This window comes from Dromiciops gliroides, chromosome 2 (genome assembly GCF_019393635.1).
Source record: "Dromiciops gliroides isolate mDroGli1 chromosome 2, mDroGli1.pri, whole genome shotgun sequence".
Lineage (NCBI taxonomy): Eukaryota > Metazoa > Chordata > Mammalia > Microbiotheria > Microbiotheriidae > Dromiciops > Dromiciops gliroides.
Window position 1 is genome coordinate 142,942,842 of NC_057862.1, and position 24,362 is coordinate 142,967,203.

A 24,362-nucleotide genomic window follows, 5' to 3' on the forward strand; every position below is an offset into this window, starting at 1 on the left:
TTGTTGGGAAATTTTTTAAAATCCTATTATCTGCAAGGATGCTGTTAATAGACTACTTCCTACTAATATTTTGACAATTAAGTGTACCTAAATTATAGAAAGAAAGTTCACTGCACGAAGAATTCCAGGTTGTATTTGAACTCCTTGGTTCAGCAAAAACTCTTCCCAAAGATAAAAAGGGGGACCAGGCAAGAGCCTGAACCCATTGTTCCAGCCCAGCCAGAGGACTATATATGTATCACAAACATTCACCCATCCCCTCATCCATCCCCCTCCCCATCCCTCTTACCCCACAGGAAAGAGAAGCAGGTAGTTCACACACATGCCTAGCCAGGCGTAGGAAAGATTGAAAAGTCTTTGGAAGTTGGAACATGAGAAAGTCACCAAGAACCATGACTCAAGGCTATTTCTCTGGGCTGCACTTTCTACAACAGTCTGTCAGGGAAGAGGGGCAGCCTTTGCCTGAATCTCTCCAGCTGAGCAATGAGGCCTAAAAGGAAAGATTCACAGCTGAACTAATTCTCCCAGTTGCAGTCCATACTAAGTAACATGCACTTCCCATGTTCAAAAATGGGGATTGGTCTAGACCTTGCTTTTTCTTTCCTAGCTTCTCACTATTGATCAATGGTCAGAATTCAATATCTCAGTGGGTCAACCTACTAAAACACCACCGGAGGTTCATCAGCAACAACTATAGCCTGAAACAATCTAAATGCATTTCCCTTAAATTATTTACCAAGCAAACGTCCTGCTGAGATGCAGCAACTGACACACTGGGACAGTTTACAAGGGAACAATATGATCCATTACCTAAATGCTAATGTCACTGACTACAAAGACAATTAAATAGAGTCTATTTCTGCAAGTAGAAGCTCCCAGGGCACTTGGCCTTGCATCAGCTTTTTCTCAGGCACGTTCATTGTCTGCACGTTTTAAATTGAACTGGAATGAAAAAAATTTAAAATGGAGGTACCAGACTGCTAAGTCTGATTCATTTAGCATAGAGAGTCATTCTTTCATAAGAAGAGCCAAATATGCACATGGCTGCCTGGGCAACATAACCATCTTATCTTCAGTGACCTGCTGCTTCCTTTCCACTTGCCATCCATAATTTGTGAGGCAGCTTATTCCTGTGGAAAATTGTTCAGAACAGGTTGAAGTTGCAAGGGTCTTCTGGTGGCTCATCACCCCAGCCCAGGATGCAGCTGAAGAAGGCAGGACTGAACATAATTTTTTTTTTCCTGCAGATCATCACATTCATTGTCAACAGTGCTGAGTGAGGGCCAAGTTAATGGCGGATATGGGAGAAGCTTCTACCTTGACTTGATCCCTGCCCATCTAATTCCTAATGTGCATGGAACCAGAAAATGTGGACTTAAAATTGCCAAACTGTAGAACTGGAATAATAAGAATCTGGCTTTATAGAGGGACATAGATTTAGAGCTGCAAGGGATGTCAAAGGTCAACTGGTCCAACACTCTAATTTTACAGTGGAGAAGACGATAAAGGACATAGCCAAGGTCACATAAGTTATCTAGTAAAATGGGGAAAAAACAGTGGTTCAGGAGTCAGAGGACTTAGGTTTAAATTCTTCCACTAATAACATTTGTGTGATCTTGAGTAATTCATTTTATCTGTCTGTGTTTCCATTTCATCATCTGTAAAATGAGCAGATTGGACCAGATCGAACTAGATAATATTTGTAAAATGCTTAGCACATAAATGTTCATTTTCTTCCTTCCTTCCTTCCTTCCTTCCTTCCTTCCTTCCTTCCTTCCTTCCTTCCTTCCTTCCTTCCTTCCTCCCTTTCCTTCCTTCCTTCCTTCCTTCCTCCCTTTCCTTCCTTCCTTCCTTCCTTCCTTCCTTCCTTCCTTCCTTCCTTCCTCCCCTTCCTTCCTTCCTTCCTTCCTTCCTTCCTTCCTTCCTTCCTTCCTTCCTTCCTTCCTTCCTTCCTTCCTTCCTTCCTCCCCTTCCTTCCTTCCTTCCTTCCTTCCTTTCCTTCCTTCCTTCCTTCCTTCCTTCCTTCCTTCCTTCCTTCCTTCCTTCCTTCCTTCCTTCCTCCCTCCCTTCCTTCCTTCCATCCATCCATCAATCCTTTCTTCCCTCCCTTCCTTGCTAGATGGCCTCGGAGATCTTGATCTATTATGCTACGATTAGGGTCTCTAATTTCAGATCCAGTCTGTGTTCTTTCTAATGTTACATGCTGACTCCAAAGCAGGGGAAGCTTGTCAGGATAGAGTGCTGAGCTGAGAGGGCACAAAGACCTAGGTTCAAATCCAATCTCTGATTCTTCCTCCCCAGAACTTACTTGTTCAGGCAAGTCACTTAACCATTACATACCTCAGGCAACTCCCTGGAACTTACTTAACTAGGTCATAGCTAAGTTGCATCTATTTATGTTGGAGAGGCTTACTACACTGACAAAAATCATAAACTGATAAAACACTTTAATTTCCCAACAACTATGTGACAACAGGCAGTGTTTATATTATTGTCCCCATTTAAGAGAAATGAAAACTGAGCCTCAGGGCCTTATGAAGCACTTTGACTTTCACTCCCTCACAACTCAACTTCCAATTCAAAGGAAGCTATTCAGTGTTAAATCAGGTTCAGAATAGTATCTTGCTGTACCAATATGTCATGGCCTATGTCTGGAGCTTATTAGAATTGGAGGAAGAGGGGGCAGCTAGTTGGCGCAGTGGATAGAGCACCAGCCCTGGAGTCAGGAGGACCTGAGTTCAAATCCAACCTCAGACACTTAACACTTACTAGCTGTGTGACCCTGGGCAAGTCACTTAACCCCAACTGCCTCACTAAAAAAAAAAAAAAAATTAAAAAAAAAAAAAGAATTGGAGGAAGAGAGAAGCCCAAAGGAAAGACAGCAGGCTGAATTAATATACATTCTTTTGGAAAGTTGGAGCAATGAGTTTTGTAGGAGCAAAGAACTGAAAACAAGGTTGATATCCACTAATGAGGTAATGACTGAAAAAAATTATAGGACGTGAATGTAATGAAATAATAAACCATAAGAAAAAATAAATTTGGAGAATCTGTAGAAGCATGGGAAGGCATATGAATTGATATAAAGGGAAGTAAACAGAAGCCAAAAACAAAACAAAACAATCTACACAAAGACTACAGCAGTAGAAATGAAAAACAAGCTAGCAAATAATCAAAAAACTCCGAATGCCATATAATTGTAAACACTGAGCTTATCCCCTAGAAGCAATGATGAAAAAAGTGTCCTTCTCTTTTTTAGAGAGGTAAGAATTACAAGGTGTAGGACACTATATGACTGTCAGACTCCATTGCTATGTTGGTTAGTTTTGCTGAATTGTGGGTTTTTTTCCCTCTATTCTTTTTTTTTCCTTTGTGGGGCAATGAGGGTTAAGTGACTTGCCCAGAATCATACAGCTAGTAAGTGTCACATGTCTGAGGCTGGATTTGAACTCAGGTCCTCCTGAATCCAGGGCAAGCACTTTATCCCCCTCCTCTATCTTTTTTATATTTCTCGGCAGGGGGGTGGCACCCTGGTTCTCACAGTAACAAGGAATGGTCACTCAGGATGAGAGGGAGAGGAATATATTTGGTAAGTAAGGTGACAAAAACAAAATATATCAATCAAATGAACATAAGAATATATACACGCACATATATATATATATATATTCATTTAGAATCCATTTTTCAGTTGGTTATCATGGACATAAATTCCTAGTACAGACACATTTCAAGCAACTGCTTCAGTTTTCTCATCTGAGTAGAAAGAGACTAAGTAAAGTCATCCAAAAAGATATGGCACCAAGATGGATGCAAACTTTGTGAAGCAAGTAGAATTCCTGAAATCTCTTTTGCAAAGTTGATGTTCTTGCTTTTTCGTTTGTTTGTTTTGTTTTGTTTTGTTTTAGAATGCCTAAGAAGGTAGACACACTCTTTACTTGCCATCTTAAAGGAGACTATAAGATGGAGTTCTTCAAAGTTTTTTCTCCTTGAACTGAAATATTCATGCACCAACTAAGAGAAAAATTTTAACTCAACACTGTCTTCCAGGGATTCAGAAGCCTAGATCCAGATTCCCTTATACAGTATTCCATCTCTCACTCCTGCCATGCCTAAATGCTCCCCTTCATCTCCACCTTTCTTCAAGGTTCAGCTCGAGGGTCACATACTACATGAGGGTCTTGCTTGATCCTCTCAGTTGTTAGTTCTCTTCTCACCCATGCCCCCCCCCCCGCAAAATTACCTTGCATTTACTTATCTATGTACATTTTATTCTCACTCCCCTACCCCAGTAGAATTTAAGCACCTTAGGGGAGGCTGGGGAGATCCCATTTCATGTTTGTCTTTGTAGCTTTAGCAGCTGATATAGTTTTCTCTTCTGATCAGATCCCGTGATTACATCATTGTAGTAATCGCATCAGCCTGACACATAGTAAATGTTTAATAAATGTTCATTCAATTTAACTGAGCCAACACCAAGGCAACAAATCTGCTACATCAGAACCTTGGGTTTTGGGTTTTTTTAAACATTCTGAGTTAAGAGCCCATGCCAGGCCATTATACGTTTTTTCAGCCTTGAAGATCAATGAGTGACCATGCCTCTCCAGCTCCATCCCATCCTTAATCAGCCTCCAAAGTTTTTTAGAAGTAAAGATGTTCCTAAGCTTAATATCTTTTTTTCCACAACATGATACAAATCCCACAAAATTAGGCTGCTGGTGTTTCCTGCTCAGCTTTGTGGATGGAAATCCCAAACCGGGTCTGGTATTTTATGGAAAATGTGTGTCTATTTTCTGTGGCAAAGAATGAGCAGGCCATTCTGAACAGGATGCTGACTCACATCTCCCCAGATACACTGATGATACAAAGAAAACGAATCTCACTTCTGTTCACTAGAGAGTCCAAGAGGGACTTGGAGGTGGGGGAGCAGTACTTGCTGTGGGGCAAAGGCCTGGCCAATGTCCTATACTCACAATCTCTCCTTATCTAGATTATAGGACAATTATGGTTCCTGGTTAGATGTGTACCAGGAATTTGGAAAGTATAATCTTTGTACCAACATAAGTAAACAGTGGTCAAAAAATGTGTGTGTGTGTGTGTGTGTGTGTGTGTGTGTGTGTACATTTTATTATTTTTTTTGGTGTTTCCTGCTTCTCTACTAGGGTAGCTCTAAAATTAAAATGTGTTAGTTTCACTAAATGGAAAAAAACAATTATCAATCAATCAATAAGCATTTATTGAGCACATACTGTGTACCAGGCACTGAACTAGGGACCAGGTTGTAGAGAGCTTTAACTGCCCAACAAAATAATTTATATTTGATCTGGGCAAGTCCCTTAATTTTGAGTGCTTTGGGGAACTCTAAGACTATAAGCTTCCAAAATGGTACCAAGCAACATTGGAAGAGAGAGTTCTTCTCATCTAGGAGTTTCTTATATCAATGAAATCACAGATCCAATCAAAGGACAGGATTACCTATGCCTTGCAGGAATAGTGAACTGCTGAAGTTTATTAAGTAGGGAAGATCAGATCTACACTTTAGAAAACTCACTTTGACAGCTAGATGGAAGATGGTTGGGAGAAGGGAGGGATTTGAGGCAGTGAAGCCAATTATGCTTTTCCTCTTGGAAAACAACTGAAAGAATGTCTAACGGAAACAAAAGCATGAGGCTATAAAATGAAAACCACCAAGAAATTAAGAGGTCAGAGTTCAGTGGCAGAGACGAGTGTGATTCATAATTTTATTTATAAGGGTGAAAGGGCCTATTCTTCCCCAAAGAAGACTGCTGTGACAAGAACAAGTCACAGTCATCTAAAAATTAGGCATCCTATTTATTATCTATACTGTATGAATTTAAGGAAGATGTCCAGGCCATATTTGTCCCCATCTCCCCAGTACTCTCCCCACTTGGCCTAAAATTCCCATTTAGAATCATTTCATAAGATTTAACAACAAAGGTGGGGTAATGGTTAAGTCAATTGTTAAAACATTTCTGTTACCTGAGAGAGGAAGAAAGAGCATCTGGGCTTTTCCCAGATAATTATCTGGAAAATATACATCAAATAAGTAACGAAGCAGTGAGGTCCCCAAAGAGCAGGTTTTGGAAGGCAAAGTCTAGGAGATGGGTGTCTAGTGTAGGGAGCATCAAAGGGTGGTTTGGCCTAAGAGGCCAAGTACCCATATTACTTAATCTGACCCCCTCAAAAGCCCTGTAACACTTGTAGGTGCTACAGATACCTTTACTTCTGTTTTACAAATAAGGAAGCTAAGGCTAAACGATTTGCCCATCCATGATCCCACAGCTATGAAATGTCTTAGGCAGGATTTGAACACAGGTCTTTCTTGACATCCAGTCCATGGCTTTATGCACAAAACCATGCTGTATCTAAACATATAAAACAGAGCTCCTAGGAGACCAAAAGGCACCAATAGTAACTTGATGTTCACTCCTAAATCAAAATTAGCAAAACAACAAAGGTGATTCTGCACAGAAACAGGACGCATAAACCACTTATCATCCTGACAAATGCAAGACCAGGATACAAGAGGAAATCAAAACTTTAAATGGGGGGCAGCTAGGTGGTGCAGTGGATAAAGCACCAGCCCTGGATTCAGGAGGACCTGAGTTCAAATCCAGCCTCAGACACTTGACACTTTCTAGCTGTGTGACCCTAGGCAAGTCACTTAACCCTCATTGCCCCCACCAAAACAAAACAAAACTTTAAATGGTGCAAGAAGAATCAACACACCCTTTCCCAAACTCAAATTTATCTCTTAACTGGCAGTGGGGAGGCTGTTTCTTGTAGTCCCATCAACTAGGATGATAAATAATGGCCACCTTATTTTGGTGGTCCCTGGAAGCCACTGGGATTTCAGATCTTGAACAAAGAAAAAAGTTTACCAAGCAGTCTAGGAAAAGAGTCGGGGTGGTAAGGGAAGAAGGATGTTAAAACTGAAACCTACAACTAGAAAGGCACTGTGGATTCCCTTACCCAACCGTGTTAGCATACTTGGCCCAGTGTTTTGGCATTCAGCACTGTCACGTACACAATAAACCCACAATCACCCACGAAATCTGTACTCCTAGTGCAAATGTGGCCATGATTCATGGTTCGATTCTCTTGCTCCTGGCATCAATGTAAGATGAGAACTCTAAAGTAACCATAACACAATGGGGCATGTTCTCAGCAACTGGGCTCCGACCCACTCCCTTCCATTAGCAATGCCATCTGAGAGGGAGACTGTCCTTGTTAAAGCTCTAGGCTTCAAGCCAATGGGTGCAAAGAGATTTTTCTTGTTGACATTCTCGCCACAGCTTGGTTAATTTTTTTCAGAAAGATTGGTCCCTGCTCTTCCTAGAGTACACCATCAATGGCAAATAATCCCATGTCAGGTTATGCCTTTTTCTGTCTTATTAATTATTGTTATTACTATTATTCATTTTTTTTAAAAAAGATATTCCAAGCCACTCTGCTCAATTTGAATTAGCTCCAGGTCCAGATACTATGCCAACAATATGTGTAATAACTTCCTTTAGGTTAGGAGAGAGTTTTGGTCATTTAGGGTATGCTTTGATTGGTTCCATTTTTAAAGGATTCACAAAAAGAAAAAGAAAAAAAAACACTAGATAAGCACAGAAACTCACTGCAGTTATTCTCTGCTCATGCTCAGAAAGAACATCGGCTGATTTTTGCATCCTTTCCGGAGAGCACAAATCCTGCTAAAATCAAAACTGGCAATAATAGGACCACTCATTATCCTAGCATTCCAGAAAGAAACCAAAGCTGTATTCATTGATTGGCACTTAAAGTAACTCCGGGGTTGTGTTGCTGCTAATTACAATCTATTTTGTGTAGTCTAGATTCATCCTTTACTCATTTAGCTGACTTTCCTTTCTAGTTTTTTCGACCCATATGGTAAACCATCCACAGCTGTGTTGTATCCTGCATAGTATATATTTAACCCCAGGCCAATTTAGACCGTGAAACTCCTACAGCTTTAAGCCTAAGGAGCCTCTTGTTAATTAGACAATAATAATACTTTTGCAAGGCTTTACTCTATTTCTAAGTAGATAAATTAAGGCTAGGAGCAGTACAGTTTATCTAAAGGAGAGAACATATGCATTACTATCTAGCTTTTTCAATAAAACTTTTTAAGTACCATAAACATCCCCCCCCAAAAAAGAGGTCCCCCAAATTGGGAACCAAATAGCAAAAACTGAATTCCTTTCTATAAAAAAGGATCCAACCCTCTGAGGGGCCCATTTGGATGCAGATTCTGTCTTCAGTGGCTGCCCAACCCACTTCAACATCAACACAGGTGCATTCACTAACCTAGTCTCACCAGCAAGCTCCAAGTCATCCCTTCTCCAGGTTTGGTTTGCCTCCAGGCAAGCCACAATTAAAGAGGTAAAAGGATCAACCACAATTATTTCCTAATTAAGTACCAATTATTCGAATCTCAGAATCTCCCAAGCAGGTATGTAGTGAGAATGGTGTTAGGTGACTGCTTTTCAATTCAAAAATCGAGCTACTTTTGATACAGCAGTTTCCTTTCTGCAGGTGAAGAAAAGTCACCCACTCCTGGAATTTAGAATAGGAGCTTTTGGTTTGAATGGGAAAGGATATCCTCTAAGTTTTTATTATTCAGAAGATATCAGTTGGGTCCCTAGGGGTCTATGATGAAATGGGAATTCCTCAATCATGAATCCTTGAAGCCTAGAATACACTCCCTCCTCAGTGGTCGCTCATAGAATCTTTATGTTCTTCCAGGGATCCAAACTAGATTAAAATGTTATCAGGAAATATTTGATAAAAAAGAATAAAAAATGCAATAGAACATAGGTAATGTCAATATGTAGTTTTCTAAGTCAACAGGGATCCTTCCACATGGCTGTTTCTATTTGAGTTCAACACCATTGCTGTCCCCCACTTTTCTTGGATCCCTATTTAACTGTGCTCTCAGACTGCTGCCCACTTACCACCCCCACATACCCCAGCCTTGGTTGTCTCAGTTCATCCTCTACTGGTATCACAGATCCTGCTCACAGTTACAGTTCTGGAGGATCAATCCACAACAGTTGGATTTCTATTATAACAACTTAACGAGCAATAGCATTATAAAACAGAGCAGCATGTACCCAGGCCAACATTGTCCTTAAGGAAAGGATGCGAAGAGGGGTTGAAACCATGATATTTATCTTTTTTATGGCCTTTTCTGCCCTTTTAGCATTTCTGAAGGTCATGTGGTAGAGTCAAAAGAACACCTTCTTTGTAGTCAGAAGACCCAGGTTCAAAACCCCAACTCCGCCAATTTTACCAGTTCTATAATCAGTCATGTATTCCCTTCTCCTGATCATCCATCATCCTCTCTCTCCCCCAGTTGCGATTCTCCCAGAGGCAGCTAGGTGGCACAGTGGCTAGTGCTGGGCTTGGAGTCAAGTTCACCTCCCAACACTAGCTGTGCCACCTTGGGAAAGTCACTTAATTTGTATACCTCAATTTTATAGGAATAATAATAGCACCTACCTCCATTGTTGTACTAATGAAATGAGGTCATATTTGTCAAAGAGCTTTGCAAACCTGTAATTTTTATCATTATGTTGGATAATACCAGAAGACCAGCTAGTATGCCATGCCCCCATGCCAAAGAGACTAGTTTCCTAGAATCAGGGAGAAAGGAGGGTTGGGGAGGAATAGACAAATAAAGTGTGGAATTTGTTCCCACATATACTTACAGGGAAAGTTTTCTGGAGAGGGTGAGATTTGAATCTAATCATTTTTCAAATTGGTTATATGGGACGATATATACAAGGAAAAAGAATAGAGTATTGGAAAGTGAAACCAAAAAAAGTTTTTCAGATGATAACCAATGACTTTATAGAGGACAGAGATGAAACTGGCTTTTCCATCACAGTTAACACTTATGACAACTGGGTGCATTTAGAAATGTTGTTTGACAAACACCAAAAGATATTTCCTGGCTGCTCAGGATCATATTGCATCATCTATTAAGAGTAGAGGGGCTTTACTGTTCAGAACTACAATTTCATTAATGTAGAGAATTTCCAGAGTGGAAGCTCCCACAACCAGAGGCAGGTCAGCAGCTGTCCTGTTGCCTACAGTCTTAGAGAATTGCTTGGGGCATTGAGTTGGTTAGTGCTTTACCCAGAGTCAGGTCACACAGCCAATATGTGTCAGAGGCAGGGCTGCAACCTATAGCTTCCTGATTATGTACTGTGCCAGGATGCCTCTACTAAGAGTGTTATCCATTGTTTTTACATGTAATTAGAGGGAAAACTTTTTTTTAAAAGATTCTTATAGTGACTAATATGGAAATATGTTTATATGATTGCACATATAAAACCTATTATCAATTTGCTTACTGTTTTAGGAAGAGGGAAGGGGTGAGAGGAAGGGAAAAATATTGAAACTCAAAATTTCATTAAAATGAATGCTAAAAATTGTCTTTACATATAATTGGAAAAAAACCACATTCCAAATAAAGATATACAAATAGACTTTTAAAAGAGTATTATAGGGGGCAGCTAGGTAGTGCAGTAGATAAAGCACCAGCCCTGTATTCAGGAGGACCTGAGTTCAAATTCGGCCTCAGACACTTGACACTAGCTGTGAGACCCTGGGCAAGTTATTTAACCCTCATTGCCACCCCCCCACACACACACAAAAGAGTATTATAGACTCTCTGGGAGAGATACAAGGGTAAAATCTAGACAATGTAAAAGTAAAAAGAAAAGATCAATAAAAAATCTTTTAAAAGAGTACTGCAAACTTAGTGAACACAATTTTCTAGTCTTAATCATGTGAAAATCTGAAACTGCAAAATGTTCATTCTAGATTTAGACTGGCTACCTTTCCCACAGGAAAAAAAAAAAACTAGACAAACAAGTTATTGTGAGTCTCCAAATAGGCCTCACTAACTTAAAAAAAAAATGTTACATTTAATAGAAGTCTCCTCTCTTCCAGACATTCTGTTTGTTTCCACAGCACCTGTGACTTTCCATTAGGGAGTTTTAATAAGAGTGTCACTGACATCATCTCAGGTTTCTGGATGAAGTAAATCCTACAAGAAAGGAGTGTTCTGCTCACTTTGTGCTCTTGCTAGGCACTTAATCCATTTACTTTGGAGAACGGTCTCTCTGTGTCCATGTGCTCTCCCTTTGCCAAATTAAAAATATCCCTTAGGGCAGGAACTACAGCTTATGTATCTTCCCCATCCTTGTATAATAATAGGGCCGTACATTTTTTTCTTTCTGGACCAGACTTGTGATTTCATCCATGTAGGGAGTTCCCAGTGATGACCACTTGGTAATCATGTTAGTACAGAGATTACTTTTGTATATGGATTGGACTGGATAGCCCCTGGGGTCACTTCCACTTCTTCTATTTTTGATTCTGTGAACTCCCTCCACCAAGGCAGGTTAGCCACTGTTCTCCTAGGACAATAAGGAATTACATGAGTCACTCAGCCAGAAGGGCATCAGAGTCAGGTCCAGGGCCAAGTCTATCCACTAAGTCATCCTGACTCTCAGACTGCATAAGTAGATGCTTAATGTTCTTGAATGGACAGAATCTTTTACAGGGAAAGCTAACTTTGCAGACTAGTGTTCCAAAAACAAGCCGTCTCTGCAGAGCCCTGGGGCCTCTAACTAGAACCCACCAATGGCCCTGGTGGCTGCAGGGTCTGCAACTGAATTTGAGAAGTTACAGCTGTCCACACAATCATCGCCAAAAGATTGTTTAGGCTTAGATTTCTCATGGCTTAAAGTTCCTTCCGATTACAAAAAGCAGGTAGGAAACATCAGCTGCTCTGGAATAAAGCTGAAGTTCTTGGTCCAGAGCCTAGCTATCCAGACTTTCTAGGAGGAAGACTCTTTGATTATTTCCTGTTAATTCAGAGTGGGTAAGAAAAGGTACCATGAGAATTTCTGTGCTGACTAGGGTGGTTTTATGGAATCTTCACATTCCGATGCACTAAAAGGTTTCTCATGCAGGGATAAAAGGAGGCTTTGTTCCAGGCTTACTGAAAGCTGTGTGTCTTTTGGATGAGTTAACTGTTAGACGCCGAGCATGTTTCTGCATTGGCATGTTGGCAAACCACAGAGCTCCAGGCACACCCAGGTCCTAGAGTGGGGTGGGGAGGGGGGCTGGGTGTACAGTTTCAGGAAAGCAGGCCACACCCTTTCTTTGTTTCTCACAGAAAGAGAACTAGCCGTTAGGAGAGTTATGAGACAAGCCTTCTGGAATCCAGTTCAATTTCCTCATTGGTGTCTAAGGGCATATGCCCTGCCCTAATTTATATGAGCAAGATTGGAGGGAGAGGGGTGGAGGTTTAAAGCATCAAAAATTAGAAGCTTACAGTCGTTGAAACAACTTTTGGCAGCTCATTTAGACAGCTAAGAGATGTAGGCAATGGAATGCTAGAATTGGAGTCAAAAAGACCAGAGTTAGACTCCTGCCTCAAAAATTTACCAGCATTATGACCCAGAGTAAATCACTTCCCCTGTTTCATTCTCAGTTTGTAAAATCTGTAACTCGAGGGGACTGGACTTGATTTACAATTCTCTGATTTTACTTTCTTAAGCAGAGTAACAGGCCATCATTTTGAGGGGAGGGTCAGTGCCTATAGGGAGAAAGTGAGAAGTTAGAGATGTCTGGATGCTGGGGCTTTCTCAGTACCCACAGTACCCTCGAAGCTGGAAGAAGCTCCCCTGAAGGAGGGGAGCCCCAGCCAGCCATGTCTTCATTTACTACCACTACACTCCTGTGGATTTCTTTTGTTTTTGGAGGGGTTTTTTTTGTGCGGGGCAATGAGGGTTAAGTGACTTGCCCAGGGTCACACAGCTAGTGTCAAGTATCTGAGGCCGAATTTGAACTCAGGTCCTCCTGAATCTAGGGCTGGTGCTTTATCCACTGTATCACCTAGCTGCCCCCTCCTGTGGATTTCTTGTACCTCTCACCCTTCCCCCTTTTCAGCTTCCCTTGATGTAATTTTCCCCTATTTGACTGTAAGTTTCTTGAGGGCAGGGACTGTCTTTTTTATATTTGGATTCCTGGTGCTTGGCAGAGTACCCAGAACAGAAGAGGGCCTCAATAAATGATTATCTACTGATGATATGGTCAGGGCCTTGTCAGATTACAACACCATCAAATAAAGTCAAGGAAAGAGATTTCTGGCAATCATCATCACTCTGTCAAACATCTCCCATTTATGGATAGGAATAACTGTATTTTCTAATTCCTCAGAGGGCCTAACTAACAGGAAGAAACACTGCCTAATTAATGTGTGTGGAAACTACAGCTGGGGCAGGGCATGAAGGCATCCTTGAATCTTCCATAAATGGGAAAATGGTGACTCCTGGTCAACTCAAAGAATTCCATTCTTTATGGATTTATGCTCAAATGGGCTTTGACCAAAGGAAACCAATATCAGAGTCTCTGAAACTAAAATGCTACAAACAGGAACATTTCTAGGCTAATTATCAAGGTTTTCCCCCATCCTCCCTTCAGGGCAAGGTTTATTTCATTTTTGCCTTTTTATCCCCAGTGGCCAGCCCAGTGCTTGACCCTCAATACTGCTTAATAAACACTTATGAACAGAGAATAGACCTGGGATTTCATTGAGATAGGGGACTTACTGCCAAATGACGCACTTTTTAGAACCTTCTCTGCAAGTCTTAAAAGGTTGCCTGAACACCAAGAGGTGAGTTAAGTTGACTATCCCAGGGTCACATCCCCAGTATGAGTCAGAGGGAGTACTTGAATTAGCCCTTCTTCACTCCAAGACCAGCCCTCTATGCACTGCACTAAGGGGGTCCCTCAACAAAGGCTTATTGAATAGAACTACATGGAAGGAGAAGAGGTAAGCTTATGGTCATACCAAGTCTTTGAAAGGAACATAAGCTTTCAGTAGCCAAAATTTCCAGGTATTATACAATGGTTCTTGGTAAAACCTATGTGAGCTCTACATCTTATTATTTTTTTTCATAAAGGCATTTTATTATTTTCCAGTTACATGTAGAGTTAGTTTTCAACATTTGTTTTTATAAGATTTCTAGTTTCAAATTTTTCTCCCTTCCTCCTCTCCCTCCCCCTTCCCCAAGACAGCAAGCAATCTGATATAGGTTATATATGTACAATCACGTTAAACATATTTCTGCATTAGTCATGCTGTGAAAGAAGAATCAGAGCAAAAAGGAAAAACCTCAGAAAAGAAAAAAAAAAGAAATAGTATGGTTCAACCTGCATCTGGATTCCATAGTTCTTTTTTTCTGGATTTTGGAGAGCACTTTCCATCATAAGTCCTTTGGAACTATCTTGGACCACTATATTGCTGAGAAGAGTCAAATCTATCACAGTTGATCAACCCACAATGTTGTTGAAACTGTGTGCAATGTTCTCCTGGTTCTGCTCATCTCACTCAGCATCAGTTCATGTAAATTCCAGGTTTCTTCCAGGTTTCTCTGAAATATGCCTGCTCATTGTTTCTTACAGCACAATAGTATTCCATTACACTCATATACCACAACTTGTTCAGCCATTCCCCAGCATCCCCTCAATTTCCAATTCCTTGCCACCACAAAAAGAGCAGCTATAAATATTTTTGTACATCTGGGTCCTTTTCCCTTTTTTATGATCTCTTTGGGAAAAAGACCTAATAGTGGTATTGCTGGGTCAAAGGGTATGAATAGCTTTATAGCCCTTTGGGCATACTTCCAGATTGCGCTCCAGAATGGTTGGATCAGTTCACAGCTCCACCAACAATGCATTAGTGTTCCAATTTTCCCACAGCTTCTCCAACATTTATTATTTTCCTTTTTTGTCATATTAGCCAATCTGATAGGTATGAGGTGGTACCTCAGAGTTGTTTTAATTTGCATTTCTCTAATCAATTACAGCATTTTTTCATATGGCAATAGATAGCTTTGATTTCTTCATCAGAAAACTGCCTCTACGTGTTATTTCTACAAACCTAATTAAAAAAGTATAATACTTTCATCATAATATAAGATTATAATATAAATTACATAAAATTATAATGCTTCTCTACAGCAATGGTCCTTTCTTTGTCTGGGTGATGTCTGAAGCATATCAAAATCTCAAATGGGGAAGTTTATGAATATTGAACTATGTTTCACAACAGGGGAAGAGTTTCTGTAAGGAATCTGGGGACTTGGAGAAATGCCAAAAAGCCCTGCTTCATTTTATCACAAAAGTTTCATACGATGTTGAAATCTCTCCTTTCCTAATTATCAGATACTGTGACAGGCAACAGTAAAAAACTTGTAAATCATTCATTAATATTTAGTTTTGTTTCAAAAAGAAGGTTTACAGGCCCCATGGTCATCTCTTAATAATCCTGGATCTCTAAGAAATCTCCTGACAGTTCTTCCTGTTTTAGGGCCCAAAGGCAAATGAACAACATTCCTGGTTTCCTTCATTCAAGCTAAAATCTGCCTGGATTTTTCCATCATTAAATCACCAAAGAGCAGACTCAAGAGGAAAGATTTTCCAGGCATTCCTTACTTAATTTTGCTACAAATTTTCACATGCAATCGTAAATGTTTTACAAATCAATCATTTAAAAATAAATGCTTGGAGGGGCAGCTAGATGGCGCAGTGGATAGAGCACTGGCCCTGGATTCAGGAGTACCTGAGTTCAAATCCGGCCTCAGACACTTAACACTTACTAGCTGTGTGACCCTGGGCAAGTCACTTAACCCCAATTGCCCCTCAAAAAAACAAAAACAAAACAAAACAAAAAAATAAATAAATAAATGCTTGGGAGGCAGCTAGGTGGCGCAGTGGATAAAGCACTGGCCTTGGATTCAGGAGGACCTGAGTTCAAATCCAGCCTCAGACACTTGATACTTAACTAACTCTGTGATCCTGGGCAAGTCACTTAACCCTCATTGCCCTGCAATAAAACCCAAAAAACAAAACAAAACAATAAACAATAAAAATAAATGCTTGTTCAAAGGAGATTTATGATTTAAAGTCAAAAGGGACCTTAGAGGCCATCGAGTTCAATTCCTTCATAAAACTGAGTCACTCAACTAGCAAACATCTAAGGTAGGATTTGAACCCAGATCCTTCTGATTCAAGTGCCCTATCCATTATGCTCTGTTTTCCTTTCATTGAAATGAGATTCGATTCATGGGTGGAAAGGCTTTCATCCTTTCAGGATCCATGATTTCCTCTGTGCAAGTAATTTCTCCTCGGATGTAGATCATCACCCCCTTCTCACGTATGTCCTATCGCCAAACTTCTGGTGATAGCTCTTTTCAGATGATCTACACTGGTGTCCCAACCCGCTACCAAACCCATACTTTCTACAAGGATACCATTCTTCAGTCCCTTTTCACCATTCTTTCCAAAAACAAAAGGGAAAAGGGGGACGATCTGTTTCTACCAAATGTAAACCCAATGGCAAAAAGTCAGGAAGTGACCACTGAGAAGGGAATGGAAATATAGCTTACCTTTGGTCTTGATGGCTGCCTCAATGTTTAGAGCATCCCTCTCGGCATCAAAGTTGTTATAAGCCTTGACAGAGCCATACGCACTTGCAGGTGTAGAATGCTGGGGTTAAAAAAAGTTAAAAATTAGAGCTCTGCCATCTTGAACAGTTAAAAAGTCTTTTTATGCAGACTTACGATTTCAACCTATGTGAGGAATTCCTGGCATAGAAATTTTCTTCCTTGAACAGATCAAGCTGCTCTTCTGTAACAAAGTCTCAGAGCATTGTCTGGGGCATAAAAAGCTTTAAGTGACTTGCCCAAGGTCACAACAGCAGTATGTATCAGGGGCAGGACTTGAACCCAGGTTCCCCTGACTCTAGGACTAATCCTCTATCTACTATGCCACATTCTCAAAATGGCCTCCAAACATGTTAAATGTTGTAGGCCAATGAAAACAAAATCAATAATTAGTTTGGGCCTGTTATTCAATTAAGTAAACCCAGAACTTTATTCTTCAAAAGTCCAGGGTATGAGACATATATAATTTTGAAAATTAAAAATTTGGGGGGCAGCTGGGTGGTACAGTGGATAAATCACCATCCCTGGATTCAGGAGAACCTGAGTTCAAATCCAGCTTTAGACACTTGACACTTACTAGCTGTGTGATTCTGGGCAAAGTCACTTAAACCCTCAAAAGAAAGAAAGGAAAGAAAGAAAGGAAAGAAAGGAAAGAAAGGAAAGGAAAGGAAAGGAAAGGAAAGGAAAGGAAAGGAAAGGAAAGGAAAGGAAAGGAAAGGAAAGGAAAGGAAAGGAAAGGAAAGGAAAGGAAAGGAAAGGAAAGGAAAGGAAAGGAAAGGAAAGGAAAGGAAAGGAAAGGAAAGGAAAGGAAAGGGAAGGAAGGAAGGAAGGAAGGAAGGAAGGAAGGAAGGAAGGAAGGAAGGAAGGAAGGAAGGAAGGAAGGAAGGAAGGAAGGAAGGAAGGAAGGAAGGAAGGAAGGAAGAAAGGAAGAAAGGAAGAAAGAAGAAAATTTTAAAAATTTTATTGTTCTAGGGAAACTTTGTAAATAGAGGGGATGGGGAAATAAGGACTCAAACCTGCAAACCATACATCAGCACTGTGAGAAACAGTAAGATAACCTGAACTTCCCAGAACAGATCCAAAGTCCTTCTTGGGTCAAACAACCTATTGCAGGCACAGTGAGTTGAGATCAGATCTATATGTCTGAGATCACAACTGGGAAAGAAAATGCGATAATCCTAAGTGGTTTTATCTCTGGTCATCTAGAAAATAAAGTAAAGGCATACTCCTCAACAACAAAGACACTGGCTTGGGCCACCAGAGCAGCATCAAGGTATGTAGCAATACCATCCACATCCTCTTTATGCTTTACCACTGTCCTTGCCAAATTGGTTCTTTTCCTCCTTCTTACTCTAGATTCTTTTGTGCTTTCTCTGGACAGCACTCAGCTTTTCCTATTGCATTTTTCTTGTATACTTTTCCTTTCCCACTGTTTTAAAATGCCTAGTCGTCTTTTCTTTTCCTTGAAGTGAATCCATATCCTCTCTCCATCATTCCATCTTCACCCTAGCTTGAGGTCAGAGGAAGGAAGAGAATGGACAGGGCTGCTAGCCTGTTCTCCTTTAAGATCCTGATTTAAATCTTTACCACCAGCCCACTTTTTTTTTTGGTGGGGCAATGAGGGGTAAGTGACTTGCCCAAGGTCACATAGCTAGTGTCAAGTGTCTGAGGCCAGACTTGAACTCAGGTCCTCCTGAATCCAGGGCCAGTGTTCTATCCACCGTGCCATCTAGCTGCCCCCACCAGCCCACTTTTGAACAAGTGAACGATTCTACTGTTCTGAGCTTCAGTTTCCTCATCTGTAAAATGGGAATAATATAGTAGAGTTGTCATGAGGCTCAAATGAGTTCACATCAGTGAAACAGTTTCCAAAAACTTAAAGCACTATGAAAAGGTTAACTATTATTGTTGTTTTCCTTGTAAGTCTCCTCAGAATTTCTCCTCTCTTTCTCTCTTCTCCCTTACTCTCCACTGAGCCTCAAAAGCATACAGGGGAGGGACAGGAGAAGAAAGGACAGCAGAAGAAAGGACAGTAGAAAAGCACAGTACACTTTGGGGAGAGAGCAATAGTCTTTCCTACTTTCCTTCAAACTCTCCCCACCCTGAGTTCCCCCAGTGAGCAAATTCCACAGCCATTACTCATAATGTGGTAATGTTGCCTTTGCCCCATTTGTATGTAGAATCAGGAGATCTGAGTGCTCTGACTTAACTCTGTCTACATAGCTGACAAGACCAATGCTCCCACGCTACTTGGTTATCAGCAAGGAATTATCCAAATACGTTATTGAGATGAGATGCCATTTTTCATGCTTACCAAGATGGACAGGAATGGTGAGTGACTAGACTTAGGGTTACATGGGAATAAAGAATCCCAGGTGAGGAAATGTCCTCTGCAATTTATCATCCTGGAGAATTGCATGGAACACAGAGAAGTTAAGTGACTTGCTCTGGATCACACAGCCATATGTATCAGAGGCAGAGTTTCTTGAACTTAGTCTTCAAAGGCAGCTCTCTATTACACCTGCTGCTTCTCAGTTCCCATAACAGAAGGAGAAGCATATTTTGATCTCAGGAGGAATATGTAGGTGTGTATATACGCATATGCACATACATATATGCATATATATAATATTTGTAAAAGGTGGGGCCAGAAATAGTTATTAGGAAATAATTATAACTCTTGAAAATCACAAATGAATTGCCCAGGTACTAACCACTGGGTTTTTATAGCTCTGATGTTTCAGTAAAGGCCACTCGATAAGATTCCTCATTTGGTGGAAATTGTGAAGAATTTCTCCCAAGTTGAAGACTAAGTGCTATTTTGAAGTCTGTATTTCCTAAGCACCTCCACTAAAACCCTACTGTTACTTCTCATTATTAGTGTGGGTCTGGATTGTAATGCCAGAGACATGCAAGTGTAGCGGGCCCTACCAAACTGGAAAGGCTTAAGTACAGGCATAGTGATACACTCTATGTCTGTTCATTTAGCTGAGTTAAGTTTCAGAGAGACTTATTACTAGCGTGGGTAAATTTTTCAGCTTCATTAACCTCTCTCTTCTTTTTTTTGTGGGGCAACAGGGGTTAAGTGACTTGCCCAGGGTCACACAGCTAGTAAGTGTCAAGTGTCTGAGGCCGGATTTGAACTCAGGTCTTCCTGAATCCAGGGCCGGTGCTTTATCCACTGCGCCACCTAGCTGCCCCTTCATTAACTCTCTAAGCATATCCACTAAGTCATAGAAGGGTTGCAATGTATATCAGGGAAAGGTGTACCCACATCCCCCAAATCCTGGATCCCTGAACTATGATTCCTTAACGTGTGTGCTGCCCCAAAGAGGACGAGAATGTTAAAGGAAAATGTTTTTTTCCTAGATGTTACCCAGACTGCCATTTATTTCTATGTGCAAAGACCATCAGAAATCAAGAGTGGAATTATATCTCACAGGGCTTATTTTTTCAGATTCTGCATGTTCTTTCCAAAAAAGGTTTTGTCAACAGTCACTGTACTCACGCAAGAAGAAAAAGACAAAGGCAATTATCTATAAACCCCCAGAGGCAGGGGGAGGAAGGGACTCACTTTTGACTAAATTAGCTGGGTTGGGTTTTTTTTTGGGGGGGACATCTTTTTTTTTTGCTTAAAGCATCCAATTAACTGCTTGATTTTTCCATTTCATCCTCCCATATACAAGAGGTATACCTACCAAGAGGAGGCATGAGGCAGTGGACAGTGTGCTGTAACTGGAGGCAAAGACTTGGGGTCACATCTTGCTTAGATATATTTCCTACCTCTAAAATGGGGGTAAATCCCATTACAACTCAGACTCCTCTGAGCCTTAGCTTCTTTCACTAGTAAAATGAGGGGATTGAAATAGATGACCTTTAAGGTCCCACTTAGCTCTAATCTCTGAGCCTCTGTGTGTGAACATATATGTGTGTATGTGTAAACACATAATGCAATACTCATCATGAATGCATGGATTTCCACATCAAGGAATGTATCACAAATCATAATGAATGGATTGAAAAACTCTAAGAAATGCATATTTTTTAACAATCCTGGCAAGAAAGAGTTCACATTTACCTTGCATTTAAGGCATACAAAACAATTTCCTCATAATAACAATGCTTGCTAAGAAGTCAGTAGAATGCAAATATCCCCATTTTCAGAAGAGAATACTGAGGCTTTAAAAGTTAAGAAGGGGACAGCTAGGTGGCACAGTGCTAAAAGCACTGGCCCTGGATTCAGGAGGACCTGAGTTCAAATCCGCCTCAGACACTTGACACTTACTAGCTATGTGACCCTGGGCAAGTCACTTAACCCTCATTGCCCCCACAAAAAAAAATAAAATAAATAACTCGGGTCATGACTACTGACCTCCAGCAACAGGATTTCAAACCTAGGTCTCCTAACTACAAGTGTCCAGTTCTTTCTGCTACACACTATACTGCCTTTAAATCAATTCCATATTCAACAATTGGGCAGAAATGCACATTAATATCTGGATACGCTTCTTTAAAATAGGCTGTAAAGTCAAATCCAAGATTCCTTAGAAGTTCCCTGTGGTCTGAGGTAATTGAGAAGGTGTAATGGAACAATACGGACTATGGAGTCAGAGGGCTTGATTAAATTAATGTCGTGCCATTTAATGACCTGTTTAACTGTGGGACAAGTCAGCCTAATCTCTCTGGGCCTGAGTCGTTTTCATCTGTAAAAGGAGGGCACTAGACTAAATGACTGCTAAGATCCTTTCCATTTCTATGCCTATGACTCAATTTCAGGGATTCATCCATAGACAATCAGAGAAGGGTACAACATATAGGCATATTGTATGTACACATATAGGTGTGTGGGTTTGTGTACATATACATGTGTGTGCATGGGCAAATGTATATATGTGTATACATACAATGTGTGTGCATGTACCTCTAGTGTGAATTATTAGCTTTTTAATCAGGGGAACCACAGGTGCCAACTCTCATCTAGTTGGGGCAAGATAAGGTAAAAAATGATTTTATCAGACTCCAGAGATCCAGGGAGGGAATGGCAGGGCAAGGCAGGGCAGGGCAGAGTACCCATAAATTACAACAGTGACTGAGAACTGTTTCTTTTAAAACAAAACAAACTATTATCTGACCTCGTAGGAAAACAATTTTAAATCATGCAAGAAAATGTTCAAAAGTGCTTATGTCCTTTGGCTCAGAGATCCACTATTAGGTTTGTATCCGAAGAAGATTAATGCTAACAGCAACAAAAAAGACCTGTATATATGAAAACATTCCTAAAAGCATGATTTTGTGATAGCAAAAGAGCTAGAAAATAAACTACAAAGGCAATGATTGGGGAATGGATGAACAAACTGTGTTGTACTAAAGTGACAGAATAGACTGTGCGATATAGAATAATAAATAGAAAGAATTTCAGCAAAACCTGGCAAGGATTGTTTTCTTTTATCCAGAATTTATCTGGAACTCAAACATTTTGATCTACAACAAAAAACAGAATAAGAAGCTTGCAGATGGTATCATGAACATTTGTCATTTACCATGGGGGAGGGACGGTGGGGCAATGAGGGTTTAAGTGACTTGCCCCAAAGTCACACAGCTAGTAAGTGTCAAGTGTCTGAGACTGGATTTGAACTCAGGTCCTCCTGAATCCAGGGCCAGTGCTTTATCCACTGCGCCACCTAGCTGCTCCCCATTTACAATTTATTTAAAAGAAGAATATTTAATGTTAGGTTTAACAGGGCAATCACAAAACCACTCCATTTTTCTATATCTCCTTATGTAACTTTTTCATTTGCTTTTGTGCATTTTAAAAGTGTTTCACTGATGCTCTTTTTTTCCAGCCTTATACCATCTCTACCCCAATAAAGAGCCCATCCTTTTAACAAATACATATAGTCCCAGAAAACCAAATCTGCACAGGGGCCACATCTGAGAAAAAATATGTCATTCTGCATCCTGCGTGCATTACCTCAAGGTCTGTTCTAAGTGATGGAAAGGAAGGAAGCAGAGGCAAAAGAACAATATACAGTATAAGAACAGTCATGTAGAGGAAGACAAGCTAAAGGTCAACATTAGGAAAGGTTCAAATGCAACAAAAAAAGTCACTAACGATTTATGACGTTTAAGTACATACCTTTCCCTTCTGTTAACAAATTTGTAGAAGACTAAAGTGAAAAACGGTGTGCCCTCTTTTTATTTAAATTGTTTTGCTTAACTGTTTTCAGAAAAGTGCATTGTAAGGAAGGGTGAGGAAGGACATGCTACTTTGTTGAAACAAATAAATAAAAGTCTAATTACACCATACAATCTGTAACAATATTAATCCTACCAATGCCAAATAACATTATTTTTTAAAGTTACCGATAGAAAGTAATAAAGTACTCTGCCCAATTTTTTAAAAAATGTTTTATTGCCTTTCGTCTTTCTATCGAAATCATTTCTGGACTCTGCCCCTCCCTCACTGGAGGCTCCCTCTTTTTTTAGTTTTGCTTTTGTTTTTTGTTTTTTTGGGGGGGTTTGCAGGCAATGGGGGTTAAGTGACTTGCCCAGGGTCCACACAGCTAGTAAGTGTCAAGTGTCTGAGGCTGGATTTTGAACTCAGTACTCCTGATCCAGGGCCGGTTGCTTTAACTCACTGAGCCATCTAGCTGCCCCGGAGGGCTCTCTTAACATAAAGAAAAATATTAAGCAAAAACACCAATAATAAGCAAAAAACACAAGTACTCACTCATAATACATTCAACATTCTCTCCTAGTAGTTCTCCACTTCTCTACAATTAGAAGGGAAGTATTTTCATTGTCCATCCTGTTATTTAGAATTCAACATCCTTTTAGTGGTCTTTCTTTTTTTATTTTTTTTTGTTTTGTTTTTTAGTGAGGCAATTGGGGTTAAGTGAGTTGCCCAGGGTCACACAGCTAGTAAGTGTCAAGTGTCTGAGGCCGTATTTGAACTAAAGTCCTCCGGACTCCAGGGCCGGTGCTCTATCCACTGCGCCACCTAGCTGCCCCTGAAATAAGGGACTGAACTTTTTTTTTTTTAGTGATGTCAATTAGGGTTAAGTGACTTGCCCAGGGTCACACAGCTAGTAAGTGTTAAGTGTCTGAGGCCGGATTTGAACTCAGGTACTTCCTGAATCCAGGGCCGTGCTTTACCCCACTGCGCCATCTAGCTGCCCCCCATGGTCTTTTAATTAACAATGTTGTGATCATTGTGTATGTTATTATTTAACTGCTTATCTGACAACATATTGGTTCATGTGAATTTTCCCATGATCCTCAGAATTCTTCATTTGTTACTGCACAGTAATATTCTCTTACATTCAAATGCTGTAAGTTGTTCAGAGCATTCCCCAATCAACAGGCACCCATTTCCTTTCTAGTTCTTCACATCCACCAAAAAAAAGTACCTTTGACTATTTTGTTGTGTGTTGGACCTTTCTGTTTGTTATCTTCTTGGGCTATGAAACCAGTAGTAAGATTACTGGATCAAAGGGTATAAACAGCTTAGTTACTTTTCTTGCGTAATCCAAATTTTCCCCAAAAACATTGGACCACTTTACAGCTCCCCATGAACAGTGTAGATTAGTGTGTCTGACTTTCCACAGGGTCTTCAACAACTATTTCAGTTTTTGGTCATTTTTGCCAATTTACAGATCGAAAGTACAGCTTTGTTTTACTAGTGATTCGAAGTATGTTTTCATAAGATGATTGATAGGATGTAATTCTTCTTTTGAAGACTCTATATACTGTGACCACTTATTTCTTGGAAGATGGCTCTTGGTAATGTATACTGATATTAATTTC

At 40.3% G+C, this 24,362-nt stretch overlaps 1 protein-coding gene across 1 annotated transcript in view; it reads right to left on the reverse strand.

Annotated features, from left to right (window-relative positions):
- ANXA2 (annexin A2) overlaps nt 1–24,362 on the reverse strand; it is a 62,223-nt gene that overhangs the window by 21,283 nt on the left and 16,578 nt on the right. Inside the window, exon 3 of the mRNA XM_043989626.1 lies at nt 16,500–16,599. Within this exon, the coding sequence (XP_043845561.1) occupies nt 16,500–16,599 (100 nt within the window). The remainder of the gene's footprint in view (nt 1–16,499; nt 16,600–24,362) is intronic.